Genomic DNA, 20,308 nt, shown 5'->3' on the forward strand with positions numbered 1-20,308 from the left:
TCTTATAGAGCGAAAAATACGGCACATCAGGCCCAGGAAAGACAAAACCCAGGGAGCAAACCTCTGAGGCTTGGAGGGCTAACTAGGCTCACAGGCTGGAGATTTCTACCCCTGCTAAAAAAAACAACCAAAAACCTCTAAAGAAATAAATTCTGCACAGACTGAAGAGTCATTCTATAGGAGCAAATTACTATCAGTAACTGAAGGATTGAAATACACCTCTTTAGTTTTAGAGTTGACAAGGTAATGTAGTGGCTTGTGTATCTGAGTATCACTGGGAAAACCTGGGTTCAAATTCCCACTCCACCACAAAACTCACTGAGTAACCTCAGGCAGTGGCTCTTTCAGCCTAACCTATAAGGTTGATGTCCAAGTGGCCTGTCGAGGGCAGGAGTCCACAGGATCCAGCCTGCCAGAATAAAAGGATTCCCCACCCCTGCAGAAAGGGGAGCGAGCAGGATGAGGCCTCGGCAGGAAGGGCAGGAGGCGAGCTCAAGGCAGGAACCAAAGGCCCCCGTGATCGGCCCCTGGCAGCGCAGGGCGCGGGGGGGGGAGAGGAAGGCGGCGAGGGGGCTGCCCCCCAGGCGCCCCCTTGAAGAGGCTGCTCTCCGCGGGCCGGGCGGCCCTCAGCTCCCTCGCCGGCCCGCTCCTCCCGCCCCCAGGCCGGCCCCGCCCCCCCGAAGCGCCCTTGCGGCCTGCGAGCGGCGGAGGAGCAGCGGCCGAGGCTGAGGAGAGGGCGGAGGCCGCGGAAGCGGAAAGGCGCGCGCGCGGGGAGGGGGGGTGTCCCTCTCTCAGGCCTCATCCTGCACTCGCCCGAGAGGAAGAGGCGCGCGCGAGGCGAAGGAAGGGCCGCCCCGGCAGGAGGCGAGGGGGGTCCGCGCTGCCCCCTCCGACCACCTCGGAGCCAGGGAAGCGGAGGCAAGTAAGAGGGGCCCCGGAAGCGGCGCCCGGCCTTCTGGGAGGAGGCGCCGTTCTGCCCCCTTCCTTCTTCCCCTGGCAAATGGCTGCCTCATTTCCCCATCAGCTCCCCTTGCAGCTGGATGTGGGAGCGCCGGGCCGAAGCTGCAGCTCTGCCTTAGAATTCCGCCTCAGATTTACAGAGCCTCCTGTGCACAAGATGATGCTCTAGGAAGGGCGGACCTGCAGTCCTATTCCCTGGCTACTCTGCTACTACTACTATATAATAATAGTAGTAGCAGTATTTGTATAGTACTAGTACTACTACTACTACTACTCCTCCTCCTCCTCCTCCTCCTCCTCGGGACGCGGGTGGCGCTGTGGGTTAAAGCACAGAGCCTAGGACTTGCCAGTTGGAAGGTTGGTGGTTCGAATCCCCGCTACGGGGTGAGCTCCCGTTGCTCAGTCCCTGCTCCTGCCAACCTAGCAGTTCAAAAGCATGTCAAAAGTGCAAGTACTGCTCTGGCAGGAAGGTAAACGGCGTTTCCGTGCGCTGCTCTGGTTCGCCAGAAACGGCTTAATGCTGGCCACATGACCCGGAAGCTGTGCGCCGGCTCCCTCGGCCAGTAAAGTGAGATGAGCGCCACAACCTCAAAGTCATCCACAACTGGACCTAATGGTCAGGGGTCCCTTTACCTTTACTACTACTACTACTAAGCACTTGTGACCTGCCAACTTGGCCAGCTTGGGCCAGAGCCAGACGCTTTGCTAAAAGACTTACAGGATATTGGAGACTAGAATTTGTGTCTGTACCAATGGTCAGCTGTCTTCTTATAATTAAACTTAGAAGAGACTGTCTTACGGTTTGCAGAAGCAACTACCATGCTGGAAGTAGCTAGTGAAATTACTGACTGGGAAACTTGGGTATTCCCTGAAATTACAGGATCATTCAGAACTGTAGGGAACAGTATTGCTCAGCCTTTGAACGGTGTTTAAATCTTAAACGTTTTGCTCAACAGCATCAGATATGTAAAATGTTATGTAAAAAATTTGCTAACCATTCCTGTCAGAGCAGTTTCCTACGAGCTTATGTATGTCATGTTCCCAGCTCCTGCCAACCTAGCAGTTCAAAAGCACACCAGTGCAAGTAGGTAGGTACTGCTGCGACCGGAAGGTAAACGGCATTTCCATGCGCTTTGGTTTCCGTCACGGTGTCCCGTTGCACCAGAAGCAGTTTAGTCCTGCTGGCCACGTGACCCGGAAAGCTGTCTGTGGACAAACGGTGGCTCCCTTGGACTGAAGCGAGATGAGCGCCACACCCCATTGTCGCCTTTGACTGGACTTAACCACCCAGGGGTCCTTTACTTTTTTTACCTTTTAATGTTAAGACAACCTGTTGGCTCATGCTCAGAACAGGATATGATAACAGAAACATGGAAAACTAATCATTTTTTCCTTAACAATAATTTATTTTGATTAAAGTGGCTACACTTTCACTGAACCACCATTTTTTCTCAGGCTGTGTTTTGGCAACATGCCACATTTATGTAATGGAAATATTAATAACCTATCTCATGGGGTTGCTATAGTGGTCAATGATATTCAGCATTATAGTATGAGTTATAGACTTGAATTCAGTGGCAAGGAAAGCGCCACTGCACACCTGGCGGCCCTGGTGCGGGGCTTCTGTGGGTGGCATTTGTTTGGTGGATCCTGACCACTGTGTTGTTCAGACACTTAGTTAAACTGATATAAGTGAAGCAGTGGAAAGCAATACTAGTCTCTTTCTTTCTTTCTTTCTTTCTTTCTTTCTTTCTTTCTTTCTTTCTTTTTCATTCCAGAAAGATTAGAACCCTGAGATGAAACCTCACCAAACAATTCCTTTTTTTAGAACATTGCGTGTTCAGTGTTCCTGCTCACTCCAGCAGCGTCATCTTCCTTTACTTGTTAAGAGAGCTACTTGTCGGACAAAACTGAATACTTTTCAGCACAGCTGGGATTTGTGGAATACAGTTGCCCCTATTGTAGCATTTAATAACTGGCCAAGGAGATATCACCAGACCTCAGGAACATTCTGGAACCTTGAAGCACTGCAAACGTATTTACAGACTTTAAGCCAAGAATACCAAAGAATGGAGAAATTGCTCAGTGATAGCTCAGTAAAAGAACACAGAAGAAGAGCTCTGAGCAAGAAACATGCTGAACTGTTCCCGCTTGCTGTGACATTTAAAGAAATTCAAGAGGCAGAAAAAGAACTTCAAGATTTGGAGATACTTTGTTCAAGTAAGTTATGCAGCTGTTTTGCTTAGCTCACCTCCCCCTGCCATCTTCAAGACCTTTTGCTTAAATTTCATCTAATAGAGCAATTGTACCCTGACATCCACCAACTCTTTGTAGCTTTCTCCTCACCTGTTGGCTTTACAAGCCATTCCAAGTCTCTCCCACTTTCTTCTCAAATTCATGGGTTCATTAAAAGCAGTGTGCTTGGACCAGCAGCTATTTGCAGGATTCACTGAGGAAGTACTGTAGGAAGTACTTCTTTGAGTGTGTTTACAGAGATCTCTCGGTAAGGATCCCCTAGAGCAGGCATGTCCAACACATCGATTGCGATCGACCAGTCAATCGCTGGATTGAGAGAGAGAATCTTGGTGTGCTCTGACTGGCTCCTCAGAGAGAGAAAGGGCTGGTTTAGGGAGAGAGAGAGAGAAGCAGGGAAGAAGAATCACGGAGCAAGGAAGGAAGCAACTCGGAAGGGAAAGAGTTACGGACTGGCTCATCAGATCTGTGTAAACTAATAAAAAATATAGTTTGACTTTTCTCACTTGTTTAGTTACTTGTCCATCTAGTAACTATTTGGATCTGTCATGATGATATCCAAACATAACTATGGTACAGTGGTACCTCGGTTTTCGAACAGCTTAGTTCCCGAACAACTTGGAACCCGAATGTTGCAAACCCAGAAGTAGGTTGTAGAGCAGTGGTGGTGGCTGGAGGTTTGTTCATCTCCTTCCTGCTACCACTACCTGCCCTGCTCATTGAGACCAAAAAGTCTGGATGCTATCCTAAAGTTCGAAGAGCCACATGAAGATACGTAGCTTGCCCAGAAAAGCTGCTGTCCCTTTCCCCAGCAAACAGTGATAAAATATTTGACTAGGGCAATAATATTGTCTGCTTTCACCACCCTCTTTTATGGGGAAGGAAAGAGCCTATTGTTTTCATTTAGTTCCTCCTCTCTCCTGTTGACCTACACACCCCTTCAATTTCATTTTCAGCAGAAGCCAAAACCCCTGCTTTCTTAGGATTCTGATATTACCGTATTTTTCACTCCATAGGGCGCACCTAATTTTCAGAGGGGAAAATCAGGGGAAAAAATAGGATTCCCCCCCCCCCAGCTCTGGGAGCAGCGGACAGGCTGAAGGCAGCCTGTGCACTTCTCCCAGACCTCCTTCCTGCTTTTCCCACAGAAGCCGCGCACTCTTTAAAGGGTACGTGGCTCCTGTGGGCTTTTCTGGGAGGTGGGAGGAGGGACTGATGCAGCCAGTCAGTCCCTTCTCCCTCCTGGGGAAAAGCCCACAAGAGCGCACGGAGCTTGTGTGCAGCTCTTGGGGGCTTTTCCCGCCTGCCTCCCCCCTGCATTCGCTCCATAGGACGCACACACATTTTCCCTTGCTTTTTAGGAGGGGAAAAGTGTGTCCTATAGAGCGAAAAATATGCTACATAATTCCATTTCAAGGTTTCCCCGTGTCCTTCATGGCACACTGCCTCAAATGTCTTTAGATGAGCATGGATGCAAATTTGCCATCTAAGTCCAGGCTGGACCTTGATGGAAGAATGTAGCACATGTCTACAGGAACTGTGTCAAGATGGTTCGCAGAACAACAAAGGACAAAAGTGAAATAAAATTAAATGAGGCAGATGCACCCAAACTGTTTGTTTTAACAAGATTACTGAATATTTACTTCTTCAACCACTTATCCCTAGAGCTAAACAGCCCAGAAGAGAAATCACTACTAGAACTTGCTCTAGAGGAAAAGGAGATTATTGACCAGAAGATCAGCGCTCTGTGTCGAAAGGTGAGCAGGGGACCATGGATAGATTTCCTGATCCAGCAATCAGTTTGAATGGTGATACGTATGGAGAATAGTGTGCACTAGACTCTTGTGTAGGAAAAACAAGGTTGTATCTTCCCATTTATCTCTCAATGTGGCCAGCAGCCTGGAGTTTTTCTCTAGGGAAAAACGGTGCTGAAACTGTCCCCGCCCCCCGCAAGCCCTTCCATAGCAGGCTGCTGCTGCTGCTGCTGTGCTCACAAGGATCAGTTTCCAATTGTGCAGGTGCTGGGCTTAACTATGGGAGGGAGAGGTGGGGAGGGGGAGGGGCAGCTATGGCCTGGGCTGGGGCTGGAGCCATCCAGCCTCTGAGGGGGCAGGAAAAGAAGGAGCCAGCTTCTCTGTAGGATACAGAGCGGGGTTGGCCTCTCACACTGGATACTCTTCAGAATCAGAAGCAAAAACCATTTAAATCTGCAGTGTAGTACTGTGGTAGCCTGTGTTCTGAATATTTTCACAAAGCTTCCTAGTTTGTGAGAAACTATACCTACACATAAACTTCTGATTCACATTATGATACTGTGAATGAAAAAGTAGGTTATGTGTTCCTGTACATAAAACATTAGCGTAAACTTGCTCCTGAATATCAACCCCCCCCCCCCACTTTGCTTTCTGGCTATTATCAGCATTGATAATATTTTCCACTTTGTACTTGTGAATTAAAAGTCTATTTTATTTTTCAGATTTTCCAGATCTTGATACCAAGAGAAAAATATGATGACAGTGGTGTATTGTTAGAAGTAACATCTGGCAGGACAACTGGAGGTCAGCAAAGTCGCCACATAAAAACCACCCTCCTCCTAGTGGTGGGGCTTTCCATTTTTGTCAGTTGTTTTGTGTTAGATATTAGATATTGATTTAACGAAGCTAAATTATTAGTGGTGGTGGTGGTGGTGATCCACAGTCAGAGGCAGTGCTTCAGAATACCTGTTGCTGGAAATGACAGGAGGGGAGAGGGCTGCTCTTGGGCTCCAGTCCTGCTTACAGCTTTCCCACAAGTTGGCCCCTGTGAGACCAGGATGCTGGGCTAGGTGGCCCTCAGCCTGCTCATCTCCTTATGGTGACAGCATTCTGCACAGCACTGCTCATATTGACATTTCGGTAGCATTCAGAGAAAATTCTTGCATTTCAGGTGACATTTGTCAGCAATTTACCAAAGAGGTATTTGACATGTACCGGAATTACGCTGATTACAAATGCTGGACCTTTGAGACTGTGAACTACACTCCAGCGGATTACGGTATGGCTGTAGCCTGTTCTACTAGTCGCATAGATAACTTAAAAGATTGCCTTCACCCCTTTCCCCAACCTGTAATGTGTATTTAAAGGTGGGCTACACCATGCTGCTGCTCGTATTTTGGGAGACGACGTCTACAGGCATTTGAAATATGAAGGAGGGACTCACAGAGTGCAGCGAATCCCTGAAACAGGATTATCTTCCAGAATGCAGCGGATCCATACTGGCACCATGTCCGTGATTGTCCTCCCTCAGCCAGATGAGGTATTCATTTCAGTCGGTGTCTCTTGCGGTATAACTCCATAAATGCTAGTTTCTAAGTAGAATGTTTGTTAACTTAACCACAACACCACCTTACGTGATGTTCCGGGGGAAATAGCCGTGCCCATAACTGCCCCAGGAGATGGGCATGTTGTGCATGTGTCTGTCTTTTTAGTAGGTTTCTGGTGCACAGGGAAGAAAAGCTGAGCTCCGGGCAAGCTGCGCAATCCCACCAAGAACTTCCTGACAGTGAGAGCTGTTTGACAGTGGAATTTGCTGCCAAGGAGTGTGGTGGAGTCTCCTTCTTTGGAGGTCTTTAAGCAGAGGCTTGACAACCATATGTCAGGAGTGCTCTGATGGTGTTTCCTGCTTGGCAGGGGGTTGGACTCGATGGCCCTTGTGGTCTCTTCCAACTCTATGACTCTATTCTATTCTATTCACCAGTCTCCATGGGCCAGGCCAGCTTGCTTTACTCCCATTTCTCTTAGGCACAAGGGATAACCAGAGGGGTGTGGGGTACTGCAGCTCCCATTGTCCCTGGCCATTGGCCACACTGGTTGAACTGGAGTTAGGAGCGAGCAGTGAGGTGACCAAGTTTGCTGATGATACGAAATTGTTCAGGGCAGTTAATTCAAAAAGAGATTGAAAAGATCTCCCAAAGGCCCACCTGTCAATCAAGTGGCATCCCGAAGCCAGGACTTCAAAGCACCATGCAGGCAGGACCATGCGGTTAAAAATGGTTTTTATCTCCGTTTTAGCCGTGCATTTGGGAATCCAGCCCAATTGAACAAGTTCAGTTGTTCCTGCAGGAAATTCCCCTTAGCTGATGTGGGAGGAGGTCCGTGGTGCCTAGGGCTGAGCACTGTGGGGCTGCTTCAAAGAGCAGCACAGAGTGCGCTACGACTCCTATCACCAGGTGCTACTTTGAAAGCACTCTCGGCCAAGGCTAGCATCCCCTTTCCCAAACATTAGGGAGGGTGACCCAGAAGTCAAAGCTTCGCCATGGACCTCCATGCTTGTGGGGTGGAGGAGAGGTGCTGCTTGCTTTGACAGTGTGTGCTGTCCCCAGAAAGGAAGAGGGGCGTGCGGCTAAGCTGAGTTCTGCAACTGCTCTGTGTGGCTTCTCCCAACTTCCCATTTTGGAGGCTGATAGGGTCGGGGGGCGGCTGCATTAAAGAGCAGCACTGGTGAGTGGGGGGCAGTCTCCTCTCTTCTCCAGCAAAGGAAAATGCTGCACTCAAGCCTTGCTCCATTGAAGGAACAAAATTGGCCAATCCCTTTAAGCTCCTTAAAGGGTGGGTGGGCATGGCTTCCGCCAGACGGCCTGGCAGGCAAAATGGAGAGGTCTGGCCAGCCAGGTTTAACTCACAAGCCACAGCTTCCCCTCCCTGATGAAGAAGATACTTCTCCTCAACCAAACATAACCATACCAAACAAAAACAAAAAAGGGATTAAAAAAAATGCATGCAGCCCCAACATGGCTTCTTTGGCAGTTCTTCTGATTCTCTGAATAGGGTGAAGGGGGAAAAACACACACACAAACACCTTTGGGGGATGGACACAGGCTTTCCCCATAAAATTCCGTGTAAGATAGTAAAATGTTCTCTCTCTCTCTCTCTCTCTCTCTAGGTGACAGTTAAAATAGATCCAAGAGATTTGCGTATAGATACATTTCGAGCCAAAGGGGCAGGAGGACAGCATGTCAATACAACAGACAGTGCTGTTAGAATTGTACACATTCCCACAGGTAACCCTTGTATAGTTTGTTTTATCTTTGCTCCCCTTTTCACAGAAACATGCACATCAAATATATAGGAACCAGTATTCAATTTGTGATACGCAGGCTGTCTTCTGTGGCTATGCTAAAAAAGAGGACTGATGCAGATTCCTGGGGGACAGTGCTCCTTAGAGGAGTGGATGGGGCAACTAGCCAGATGGGCAGGGTACAATTAAAATCATCACCACCACCATCTATTTATAATCTATTTGTATTCTCTGCTTTCTGTTCTTTAACTAGTTACAGATCCATAAGAGGGCCTGCTCCTTTATCCTGTGACTGCTAAGTTTTTTTGCTGAGGGAGGGACTGTATCAAAAGCTTTTTTGAAAATCTCCTTATACAGTGTCTGAAGGATCATCCCTAGCCTTGTTGCCGCTGCCCAAGCCTCTCTTGCCCAGGTACAGTTGGGGGCGCACTTTAAGGCGGTGCACCACCAGCCGCATCTCCACCTGCCCTTGCATGATGTCACATACGACATCTGGTGTGTTGTGGTTTGGGGGGAACAACCTCATAGGCCAAAGTGGAACACCTCCAGGGCCCAGAACAAGCTGCCAGCTGGAGATTCTTCAACACTATTTCCCTCCTTTCCTCAGACTTTCTTCCTGAGAAAATTGACCAAGGCATAAGGATCTGTCTAGATGTATTGTTTTTTATAATGTAAATATATAGTAAATTACAAGAAAGGAGATCCTGACTAAACATCAGGAAGAACTTTCTGACAGTAAGAGCTGTTTGACAGTGGAACAGTCTCCCTCGGGAGGTGGTGGACTCTCCTTCCTCGGAGGTTTTTAAGTGGAGGTCAGGTGGCCATCTGTCATGGAGCTTTAGCTGGGATTCCTGCCTTGCAGGGGGCTGGACTAGAAGGGATTGGGTCCCGTCCAACTCTACAATTCTGTGATTCTTTGATTCTGTTTTTCTGGAAATAATTTTTCATGGATAATATTTTTTGTGATTATGCCAGAAAAATAGTTTTAAAATACATAAAATAAGAAGTTTATAGATGGGAACTTAAACTTCATAGCGTCTGTGTACATTTTTGTTTCTTGGAGCACAGGATTTTCCATTTTACCAAATGGGAGGAGTAGCCCTGCCTGGTCAGCTTAGCATGAATAATTTGCAAGACATGGTCACTTATTTCCAAAACTTATGCAGGCAGGGATTATCTGATGAAAGCTTTCTAAAAATTCTGAAGGGTTAACCACTGAGTGCCAAGAAGAGCGATCTCAGCAAGTGAATAGAGAAACGGCTCTGCGGACCTTGAGAGACAAGCTGTACCAGCAGACCATCGAGAGAGAGCTGAGGCAGAGCCAGAACGCCAGGAAGCTGCAGGTGAGAAGATGGGCCACTGCTTCCCTTAGGTGCTCCCTGTGTGGAAAGGGGGGGGGGGGCTCTGCAATTGGCCTCACTCCGTAAGCAGGGGGTTTGTAGGCAGGAGGTTTGGGATTCAGCCTCTGACATCACCCCAAAGCAGGTCTGAAGCTCGTCAGTGACAATCACATTTAAATAAAAATCCAGGATACCTGAATTGATTTCTGTGGGACAGCATTCACTTCACCAGGAAAGGTTGGCCTGCAATATGTGAGCAAACCAGTAATCTAGGCAGCCTTCTTTTTTGGGGTCTAATTAGCTGGATTTCTCTCCCTGAGTTTCAGTCATTGCTATGACTTCATACATTGACTGAAGGCAGGACCAAATTAGTTTCTCACAAAACACGTGAGATACCTGCATATTTTGCCTTATAGCTTTGGTTCTACAAGCGCTAGAAAGTTTTATTTAAAATAATGAAAACCAAGGATTGGGGGGGGGATTATGGCCTGGGGGAGGGTGCCTGCCTCTTGCTGCAGATGCCCAAGGATCAAGGCCTTTGAGCGACTTTGAATGCATTTTGCACTTGTACAATTGTAATAATTACAACTCATCTCATAAGGTTATTATAATAAATTATCTATTGTAAAGCACCTAGATTGAAAACAGTAAAGCTACAATGCAAAAGTAAATAAGATTTTAAGACCTGCATTCTGAATTGTCACTTTGCATACAAAATAAGTACTACATTTTAATAGGCTTTATAGGTTGTTTTATGGCTTTTATTGTAATGTATTGTTCTTTTTCTGATTTTATGTTGTGCTTGGAGTCTCCTTTTGTAGCAAGTGACTAATAAATTGAATTAAACATAATAAATTCTCAAGTGTTGAAAAATGTGTAGACATTGACCAATAATAATAAATGCTGAGCTATTGAGACTATAGCAAAAATGTTTTAATTATTACATTTTTTAAATTGTGAAACAAAACAAAATGTTATTTTGCAGTTGGGGACAAGAGCCCAGTCAGAGAGAATTCGCACATATAACTTCCACCAAGACCGAGTCACTGACCACAGGGTTACCTATGAAATCCGTGACATCAAGGTATTTGTCTCTTAAAGGGTTCTCCTATGTTGGCCTGGAGCCTCCATCTTCTCCAGTAATGCAAGACCCTGCAGCAGTGCATGGAAACCCTGTTGCCCAATACTCTTTTCACTGGGACTTTTGCATGTTGCACCATTCAGCTTCAGCTCTTCCCCTTTACAGTGGCACTCAGAAGAGGCTGTGCAACAGTCCGTTGCGGGGGGGGGGGCACTTCTGTTCGTGGCTCCAGCCATTGCATTCCTTCATGGGGAGGTGGTGAATGCCCCTTCTTTTGAGGTTTTTAATTTTTCCCCAAAAATCATATTTATTATTTTCAGTAGATAAACATAGTAAAAAAAGAAAAGATTAACAATAATAAAAACAAACAAAAAATAGGAGAAAAAAGATACATACAACATATTACCACTTAATTAATTAAAATTAAGTACCATCCATCTTCATAAACATAGTATTTGACTTCCTCGAATCTCTTCCATCTGAATTTCTTAGTAATTATATGTAGCAGTTTCCAATGTCAGAATTTCAAAAAACCATATCACAGTCCTAATCATATTACATAGCTTTCCTTATCATACATTTTCTTATTTATAAATTTAATTCCATTTTAATCCTAGGCCTAATTGTTTTTTTCAAGTGGTTACATATCTTTAATATTACAATACTTATTCAAATAGTCTTTAAATTTCTTCCAGTCTTCTTGGTGTTCCTCTTCTTTCTGGTCATGGATTCTCCCGGTGAGGTCAGCCAGCTCCATAAACTCCATCATCTTCATCTGCCATTCTTGTACCGTTGGTATTTCTTGTGTTTTCCATTTTTTGGCTAATAAAATCCGTGCAGCAGTTGTGGCATACAAAAATAATTTTACATCTTTTTTGGGCAGTTCAGAACCTGTTATTCCAAGGAGAAAGTATGACCAAATCTCTAAATCTCTTTTTATTTCATTCCATACTTTCTCATAATTATCTTTATACAAGTTCAAATTCTTAGCTGTTAAATTCACACCCAAGTATTTAACCTTCTTCATAAATGCTAGGCCTGTTTTTTCTATAAGGGTTTTTCTTTCATCTTTATCTAAGTTTTTATCGATTACTTTGGTTTTGTTCTTGTTTAATTTAAAACCAGCCAGCTGCCCATACTCCTGTATCATCTCCAGTGCTTTCACTGCACTGGTCTCTGGATCCTGTAAAGTTAGAACCAAATCGTCAGCAAAGGCTTTTAGTTTATATTGTTTTGAACCCACTACAATGCCCTTGACTTTCTCTTCTTTTCTCAAACTGTTCAGCAAGACCTCCAGGACCACAATAAATAATAGAGGGGAAAGTGGGCACCCTTGCCTGATTCCTTTCTCAATTTTAATTTCTTCCGATACCTTAAGCAGAGCTGGGATGGCCCCCTGTCGGGGGGCTGGACTAGAGGACCCTGGGACCCCTTCAAACTCTACTGTTCTATGATTCTGCAATTCCATGCCTGCTGAGCATGCCTTGTCTTCAGGGGCCTGTGGCTTTGGCTTTTCTTCATTTCGGGATCTTTGGAGTATGTTTCTTATGCCTAAAATCTTTTGTTTATTCTATTGATGCATGTGGACAGCGGTCTCTTCTGTCCCTGGGTACATTTTAAAACAGCTTTAAAATAGTGAGCCAGGAAATGAACTATACAGACAATGAGGTGCTTATTTCTGTCTTATTATATCTGTGATCTTCTTCCTTCCTCCTCTTCCTGCTGCTCCATCCCATTCTCCCTCACACTCAGTTGCCAGCTTTTTCTCTTCTCTTTCAGCCAGTGTCCCAGGCCACCAAGTCCTTACAGAGCAGTTTTTGTGGTTTCCTCTCAGGGATTTTTTCACAAGAATTTTTCAGAATCTGCAGGTTTCAGGTTCTCATAAATCTGTTAGTAACTTCTCTCATGTATGTTAGTGGTGCCATTTTTGGCTACAGCTTTGTAGGCAAAGGAGAACTTTTTTAAAAAAAAAATATTTTTATTGCTTTTTTCAAATACAGATATAAAGTCAGATATATAAAAGAAGTAACAGTAAGAAGAAAAAGAAAGAAAAGAAATCCATCTTTGCAAGACATTTTTTCATCACCAACCGGACTTCCCCACATCTCCCTCACCCTGCATTCTTTACAATAAAAAAATCAACAAATTATTACCTTGTTTCATGCATTCCTTTGTACTTTCAAATAGTTATGTTTTAGGTTTAAAATACTTGTTGTCAATTTACTTTTGCCTTAATATAATTGTGATATCACTTTAAACTTTAGTCTCTCATAATTGTAACTTAATTTCCCATAACACCGAATCTTGTTGCTGAAGCTAGATTTTCCAAATCATGCAAATTCTTAACATTCATATAACTTATAATATTTTTGTAAATAGTCCTTAAATTTCCCAGTCCTCTTCCATTGTTTCTTCTCCCAAATCTCGAATTCTGCCAGTCATTTCAGCCAGTTCCATATAGTCCATCAATTGCGTCTGCCACTCTTCCAGTGTGGGCAAATCTTGTGTCTTCCAATGTTTTGCAATAAGTATTCTTGCTGCTGTCGTTGCATACATAAAAAAAGTTCTGTCCTTCTTAGACACCTTCTGGCCGACAATGCCCAGGAGGAAGGCCTCTGGTTTCTTGGGAAAGGTGTACTTAAACACCTTTTTTAACTCATTGTAGATCATCTCCCAGAAGGCCCTCACTTTTGGGCAAGTCCACCAGAGGTGAAAGAATGTCCCTTCAGCCTCCTTACATTTCCAACATTTATTATCAGACAAATGGTATATCTTAGCAAGCTTGACTGGGGTCATGTACCACCTGTATATCATTTTCATAATATTCTCTTTCAAGGCATTACATGCCGTGAATTTCATACCAGTGGTCCATAACCTTTCCCAGTCTTCAAACATAATGTTGTACCCAATGTCCTGAGCCCATTTTATCATTGCTGATTTGACTGTCTCATCCTGAGTGTTCCATCCTGAGTGGTCTTTGGTTCTAACAATTCTGTCTCTAGTTTCGATTTTTCCACCTGGAAACCTATTTTTTTGTCCAACTTAAAAACCTCTTGAATTTGAGCATAGTGAAACCAATTTTGCACCTTATTCTTTAATTTTTCAAAACTCTGCAGCCTCCAAGTTTCTCCGACTTTTTCTATAATTTCCCCATATTTAGGCCAACCAACCTCCATATTGGGTTTTTTCCAGGCCTTAGCCTCTGCTGGTGATAGCCACCTCGGAGTCTTACCTTCCAATAAGTCCTTGTATTTTGTCTAGACCATAAATATTGATTTTCTGACAATATGATTTTTGAACATTTTATGAACCTTTGCCTTGTCGTACCACAGATATGCATGCCAACCAAAAGCGTTGTCAAACCCTTCCAGATCTAGGACATCAGTGTTCTCTAAAAGTAACCAATCTTTCAACCAGCAGAAGGCTGCAGCCTCGTAATATAACCTTAAGTCTGGCAGGGCAAACCCCCCTCTTTCTTTTGCATCAGTTAGTATTTTAAACTTTATTCGGGGCTTTTTGCCCTGCCAAACAAACTTAGAGATATCCTTCTGCCACTTTCCAAAACATTCCACTCTGTTCACAATCTGTAGGGTTTGAAACAGAAATAACATTTTCGGCAAAACATTCATTTTTATAGCTGCAATTCGACCCAACAAGGAAAGTTTCAATCTTGACCAAGTTTCCAAATCTTTTTTGATTTCCGACCAACATTTTTCATAATTGTCTTTAAATAAATTCAAATTTTTAGCAGACAGATGAACCCCTAGGTACTTCACTTTTTTTACCACACTTAGTTCTACCTCCTTCTGAAACCCATCTATTTCTGAGGAAGTCAAGTTTTTCCCCAAAACCTTAGTTTTTTGCTTATTCAGCTTAAATCCCGCCACCCGACCAAACTCATGAATCAGTTCTAATACTCTTTTTGTACTAGATTCTGGCTCCTGTAATGTTAGAACCAAATCATCTGCAAAAGCTTTCAGTTTATATTGTTTCACTCCGACCTGTATTCCTTGTACCAACCGGTCCTCCCTAATCATGTTCAATAGCACCTCCAGGACTGAAATAAATAAAAGAGGGGATAGAGGGCACCCCTGTCGTGTCCCTTTTTCAATTTTGAACTCATCTGTCACCACATTGTTCACTATCAGTTTAGCTTTTTGCTCTGAATAAATTGCTTCTATTCCATTTTCAAACCCCCGTCCCACTCCCATCCCTTCCAAGTTTCTCTTCATAAACATCCAAGAAATGTTGTCAAAGGCCTTCTCCGCATCGATGAAAATTAACACAGCTTTCGTATTAATATTAGTTTGTAAAAGTTCCAAAATATCAATAATGTTCCTGGTGTTATCAAACAAATGTCTACCTGGGAGAAAGCCTGCCTGGTCCTTGTGAATTACTTCATTAAGTACTTTTTTAAGTCTACTTGCCAAAATATCAGCAAAAATTTTGTAATCCACATTTAGGAGTGAGATGGGACGGTAGTTCTTAAGCTGAGTCTTTTCAGTTTCCAGTTTAGGTATCAATGTGATGAAAGCTTCTTTCCACGTTTCCGGTGCCCTCCTCCCCTCCATAATTTGGTTGCAAACCTCCATTAGTGGTTGTATCAGGTAGTCTTTTAGTGTCTTATAGTACTTGGAGGTAAGTCCATCTGGGCCTGGAGATTTGCCTAGTTGCATATTCTGGATGGCACCCTCGATTTCCTGTTGTGTTATTCTGTAGTTCAAGATTGTTCTCTTCTCCTGAGATAGTTTTGGTAGACCATTAACTTTTAGAAATTGGTCTATCTCAGACACTTCCTGAGGCCCTTGCGTATAAAGCTTTTTAAAATATTTCTGGAAGCACTTTCTAATTTCTTCTGGTTTCTGAATGTTTCTCCCTTCAACCTCTAGATTAGTAACAAAGTTAAATTTTTGTCTCTTTTTCAACTGCCATGCTAGCAGTTTCCCACACTTATTCGCTGATTCAAATGTTCTTTGTTTCATTTGTTTAATTTTCCATTCCACTTCTTGGTTTATCAATTTCGCATACTGTGCTTGGTGAAACTTAATTTCTCTTAGGATCTCTTTAGATTTTGGTTTTAATCTCAATTTTTTCTCACCGTCTCTTATCTTCTCTAATATCTTGTCCTTTTTTCCATTCCAGAGTTTTTTCTTAATTGTGTTCTGTTGTATCAGAAACCCTCTCATTACTGCCTTGCTTGCGTCCCAGATTGTTCTCTTTTCCACCGAAGTGTTCAGATTAATTTCAAAGTAGTCTTTTAAAGTTTTTTGGGCCTTCTTTACAATCTCCTGATCTCTTAGTAGGGTGTCATTCATTTTCCATCTGAAGGAACCGGTTGAAGTAAGTCTCAATTCCACTTTCAGAGCGTTATGGTCGGAGCAGGTTTTTGGGCAGATTTCCACTTTTCTAGTCTTAGGAGCCAGCCCTCTAGATGTCCATATTTGGTCGATTCGTGTCCATGACAGGTGGGCCTCGGAGAAGAATGTTCCTTCTTTACCCAAGGGGTTCTTTGTCCTCCAAATGTCAATCAAATCCATATTGTCAGTTAGTTCGAAGAACATCTTAGGTAGTCTGCCATCCTTAGTTAAATTTTGGTTCTGTGACTTATCCATGTAGGTAGAGACCACCCCATTCATGTCTCCCATCATAATGATGTTGGTATAGTCCAAATAGTCCAGCATTATCTCATGCAGCTTCTTGTAAAATTCTGATTTTCCCTCATTTGGTGCATAAATTCCTAATATCAAAAATTTTTCTCCTTGTGTTTGTATTTCAATTGCCAAAATTCTTCCTTGTTCATCTTTAAATAAAAATTTCGGTGACAGGTTCTCCTTTGCATAGATCACTACGCCTCTCTTCTTGACTTTGTCTGATGAGATAAATTCTTGGCCTAGTCTTTTGTTGATTAAAACTTTCCTGTGGAGCCTAGTCACGTGTGTTTCCTGCAAGCAAATAATGTCCAATTGTTCTTTTTTCAATATATGAAAGATCCTTCTTCTTTTTTCCGGGTAATTCCCGCCATTTATATTCCAACTAAGAAGCTGCAGAGACATCCTGGTTTAATCTATAAGTCCTATAGGGATGTGTCTTCCTTTTCGTCCGGGGCTGGCACTGGTGTTGGTTCAGACTGGGGTGGCGGCCAAGCCCCTGCTATTCCCTTCTGAAGGTCCTCTCCGTAGTCGTGTAGAAACTTTTGCTGGTCCTCTGGTGTTCTAATTTTAACCTTCTTTCCTTTAAGGTTAAAAGATAATCCTTGGGGAAACTCCCACCTATAGGGAATTGAGTTGTTTCTCAGTAATCTTGCCAGATCTGTATATGTAACTCTTAAGTCCAAAAGTTGTTTCGGAATATCTCTGTAGATTTCTGCCTTCTTGTCCTGGATCACCAGTGGTTTTTTAAAGTGTAGGCCTAAGATTTTGTCTCTTTCTTGCCTAGATCTCAAAATGATCAGGCAATCTCTAGATCTGTCTTTTCTCACCAATCTTCCCAGTCTGAAAGCGGTAACAATTTTAAAGTCCTTGTCTTCTTCTATACCCCAGAACTTTGATAGTTCTGATGTTAGATAACCAATCAAATCTTCTCCTTCAAGTTCTGGAATTGCTCTTAGTCTAAGATTATTTTCCCGATTTTTCAATTCCACCATAGACAGATAGGCCTGCTGTTCATTAATCTGCCTGCATAGTGGCCTTACTTCCTTTTGTACTTCTTCAGCCTTCTTGTTAGCTTGTTCTGCTTTTTGGTTCGCTTGCTCAGCCAATTTGCGATTTTCTAAAGTTGTTGTTTGTAGATTCCCAATTGCTTGTGTATTTTGGGAGACCTGCTCAGTCAGTTTATTAATAGTAGTCGTAACTTGATCAAATTTTGTATTTAGAGCTGCCAACTGTTCCAAAATTTGTTTAGAAATTGGATCAGTCCCTCCTGAAGCCATATCCTCTGAAGTTGGCTCTTGAGCTGGCTGAGCAGTTTCTCTTTCTTGCAATGTCAGAACAGTAGGGACAGTAGGAACAGATGATCTACGTGGCTGAACCTTTAATGTTGTCTGTAGCAATTGTTAAAATAAAAAATTCCTTCCAGTAGCACCTTAAAGACCAACTAAGTTAGTTCTTGGTATGAGCTTTCGTGTGCATGCACACTTCTTCAGATACACAGTGTATCTGAAGAAGTGTGCATGCACACGAAAGCTCATACCAAGAACTAACTTAGTTGGTCTTTAAGGTGCTACTGGAAGGAATTTTTTATTTTGACTATGGCAGACCAACACGGCTACCTATCTACTACTGTAGCAATTGTTGTACGGTTTGTTTTGCTTTCAACTTGGCAGCCCTTGTTTTCCCTGTGCCACTCATTCCACAGCTGTCTATGTGTCAAGGTCAAATTGTAGATCCCATGGGAAAAACAGTTCAGAATGTAAACAACCACCAAAAGGATAATCCAAACAAAAAAGCAGTTCCCAGAGATTTATTAATCCCAAATCCACTAGAGGGAGCTTCCCTGTGACTCAGGAAAGAAAAGGAATTTTTTCCGGCATTAATCCAGCAATCCAAGAAGAGAAAAAAAGAAAGGAAAAAATGAACATATTACAGGGGAACCTTCTTTGTCCCTTTAAAGCTGCAAAGTTTCCCCCAAATAGAACACAGTTTCAATAAAGATGCAGGTAACAGTTTCTTACTTGTATCCACCAGCGCTCAAAGTAACTGCTCCATCTGATACAGTTTCCGCAGTTTGACAGTTCTTAGTAACCCGGCAGCCCAGAGATTCGGAATTTGCACTTTTATAATCCAATCAGCAGAGGGGGGTTTCAGATCATATCCAGTCAATTTCTTTGCCCTTCTAACTAGCCAATTCACACTTTGGCAATTTGCACGAAGAAAAGAGTCTCTTTTTAAACTCCCTTTCAAAGCGCTTCACACTTGGCAGAGTCTTTGCTTTGATCTGTAAGCAGTGTCGGGAGACGGACTTCCTGTTTCTCGTCTCCCGCTTTCAGCCGAATTTTAATATTTTAGTCCCAACCAAATTCTTATAGTCCTTACTCACGAGTATGAAGTTTGGAGCCTGATATTTCAGAAAGAAAGGACAGCGCTCATCAGCAGCAGCCGCGCGGCTTCACTTCCGCGGAAAGAGCGATGAACTCACAGCACCGCTCCCCCTTCCACGTTCCGGGGCTCCTTACGGGGTCCCTTCAACGTTTCTGGGGTCGCTCCTGGTGCCCGCCGAGTCCCACTCTACCCGTGGTTTTTCTGGATGGGTCGTCGCTGTGCCGCAGCGCACAACCCTTTTCCGCGGAGCCCCTCTTCAGCAGCTGAGGAGGATCGCCATTGCTGTTTCGCGCCGCCTCCGGAAGTGTAGGCAAAGGAGAACTTGAATCTGACATAGAAGGGGTGTTATAATTAATGTGGCCGAAAGCAACTTCACAAGTAGACCATGAACATTATACATGTCCATATGCTGCTTACTAATGTAATCCAAACTCATGTTGAGCCTTTCAGTCCACAGTAACGTGTTTTATTTCCCTCCATCTTTTAATAGGAATTCTTAAGTGGGAAGAGACTCCTGGATGAACTAATTGGCAAACTCTTAGAGGCTGCAGAGATGGAATCTCTGATGGAACATTTGGAAAACAATTTAAAATCTCTGCAAGCAGACTCCTGACTTGAAAAGTGTAATGGATGCAAATGCTTTTAATTGGCTTGCAAAATTTAACAAACCTCACAGAAGTATGAGTGCTGTTCTGCATTTTAATATTTCATTATTACTGTCGCTGACTTTATGACTGTGACCTAAACAAATGGCATATAAAAGCATGTAGAACTTCATGCAGAGACAAAGGTTTGTCTGGTGCTTTATTTCAGGCTCCATAGTTGCAAATCATACAAATAAAATTTTTAAAGGGATGGGTGCAGCTTGACTAATCAGACTGGCAAACACACACATATATCCATGGAAGACGCAACTCAGTTTTCAAGCTGTTGAGACACAGCTTCCAGGGAAGAGCTAGCGTGTTAGCCCATATAATCTGCAACATGTAGTGTGCAGAAAATGGGAAATCAGTCAAGTAGGCATCATACTGATGACTTCCAGGAAACATGGTGGACTGAAGAGAGCTTTCCTGGAGACTCCTGCACCACCTGAGAAAACCCAGGCCCTCCATGTGCAGGATAGCGCAGAGCAGCAGCCGCACTTGGAATGAAAAAGAGGGAGAGAAAACCACACCGTCCCCAGGGAACCACTCAAGGGAACCTCTCCGGGTCCCGGCACAAGCTTCTTCTCCAGCTTCCCTGTGGAGGCAGGTAGACTCTCCCTGACATGCCCCCCCCCCAGCACAAGACACAGCAACACGACCCCGCCCATGAAGAAATTACATCCTAGAGAGGGAGGACTTTAAGAAACTATGTGACTGAGAGTCCGCTGGCGGCACTGCAACTGCAAGCAATCAACAGCAGCCAAGCATTCCCTCTGATCTCTTGCTTTGCCAACAGAACTAAGGCTCCCATCCACGTGACGCTGACGGAAAAGCACCGCTCATATACCTCATAAGGAATGAAAGTTTACTGCCCCCCTTCTCTTTCTCTGTTATCTTCCCACTTCTCTTTCCCACTCAGCCCCACATTGCTTACAACAA

General features: G+C 43.8%; 2 protein-coding genes across 5 annotated transcripts in view; one reads left to right on the forward strand and one right to left on the reverse strand.

Moving 5' to 3' along the window:
• Positions 1–20,308, reverse strand: part of LOC310714198 (tigger transposable element-derived protein 1-like) — a 222,100-nt gene that overhangs the window by 178,542 nt on the left and 23,250 nt on the right. The window lies entirely within an intron of this gene.
• Positions 445–19,514, forward strand: MTRF1 (mitochondrial translation release factor 1). Of its 4 annotated transcripts, none has more exons than XM_083519481.1 (10): positions 445–922; positions 2,739–3,180; positions 4,879–4,970; positions 5,690–5,771; positions 6,139–6,246; positions 6,335–6,507; positions 8,134–8,251; positions 9,475–9,611; positions 10,594–10,692; positions 19,216–19,514. In XM_083519481.1, exons 2-10 carry the CDS (start codon positions 2,757–2,759, stop codon positions 19,336–19,338), a joined length of 1,356 nt encoding a protein of 451 aa, XP_083375607.1. In that variant the 5' UTR covers positions 445–922; positions 2,739–2,756; the 3' UTR covers positions 19,339–19,514. The 4 variants fall into 4 exon arrangements, with proteins under 4 accessions (XP_083375607.1, XP_083375608.1, XP_083375606.1 ...); XM_083519482.1 differs by having other exon boundaries at positions 445–918; XM_083519480.1 differs by having other exon boundaries at positions 829–922; positions 2,743–3,180.

Source organism: Podarcis liolepis (genome assembly GCF_965112155.1).
Source record: "Podarcis liolepis genome assembly, chromosome: 8".
In the NCBI taxonomy this organism is placed as follows: Eukaryota; Metazoa; Chordata; class Lepidosauria; order Squamata; family Lacertidae; genus Podarcis; species Podarcis liolepis.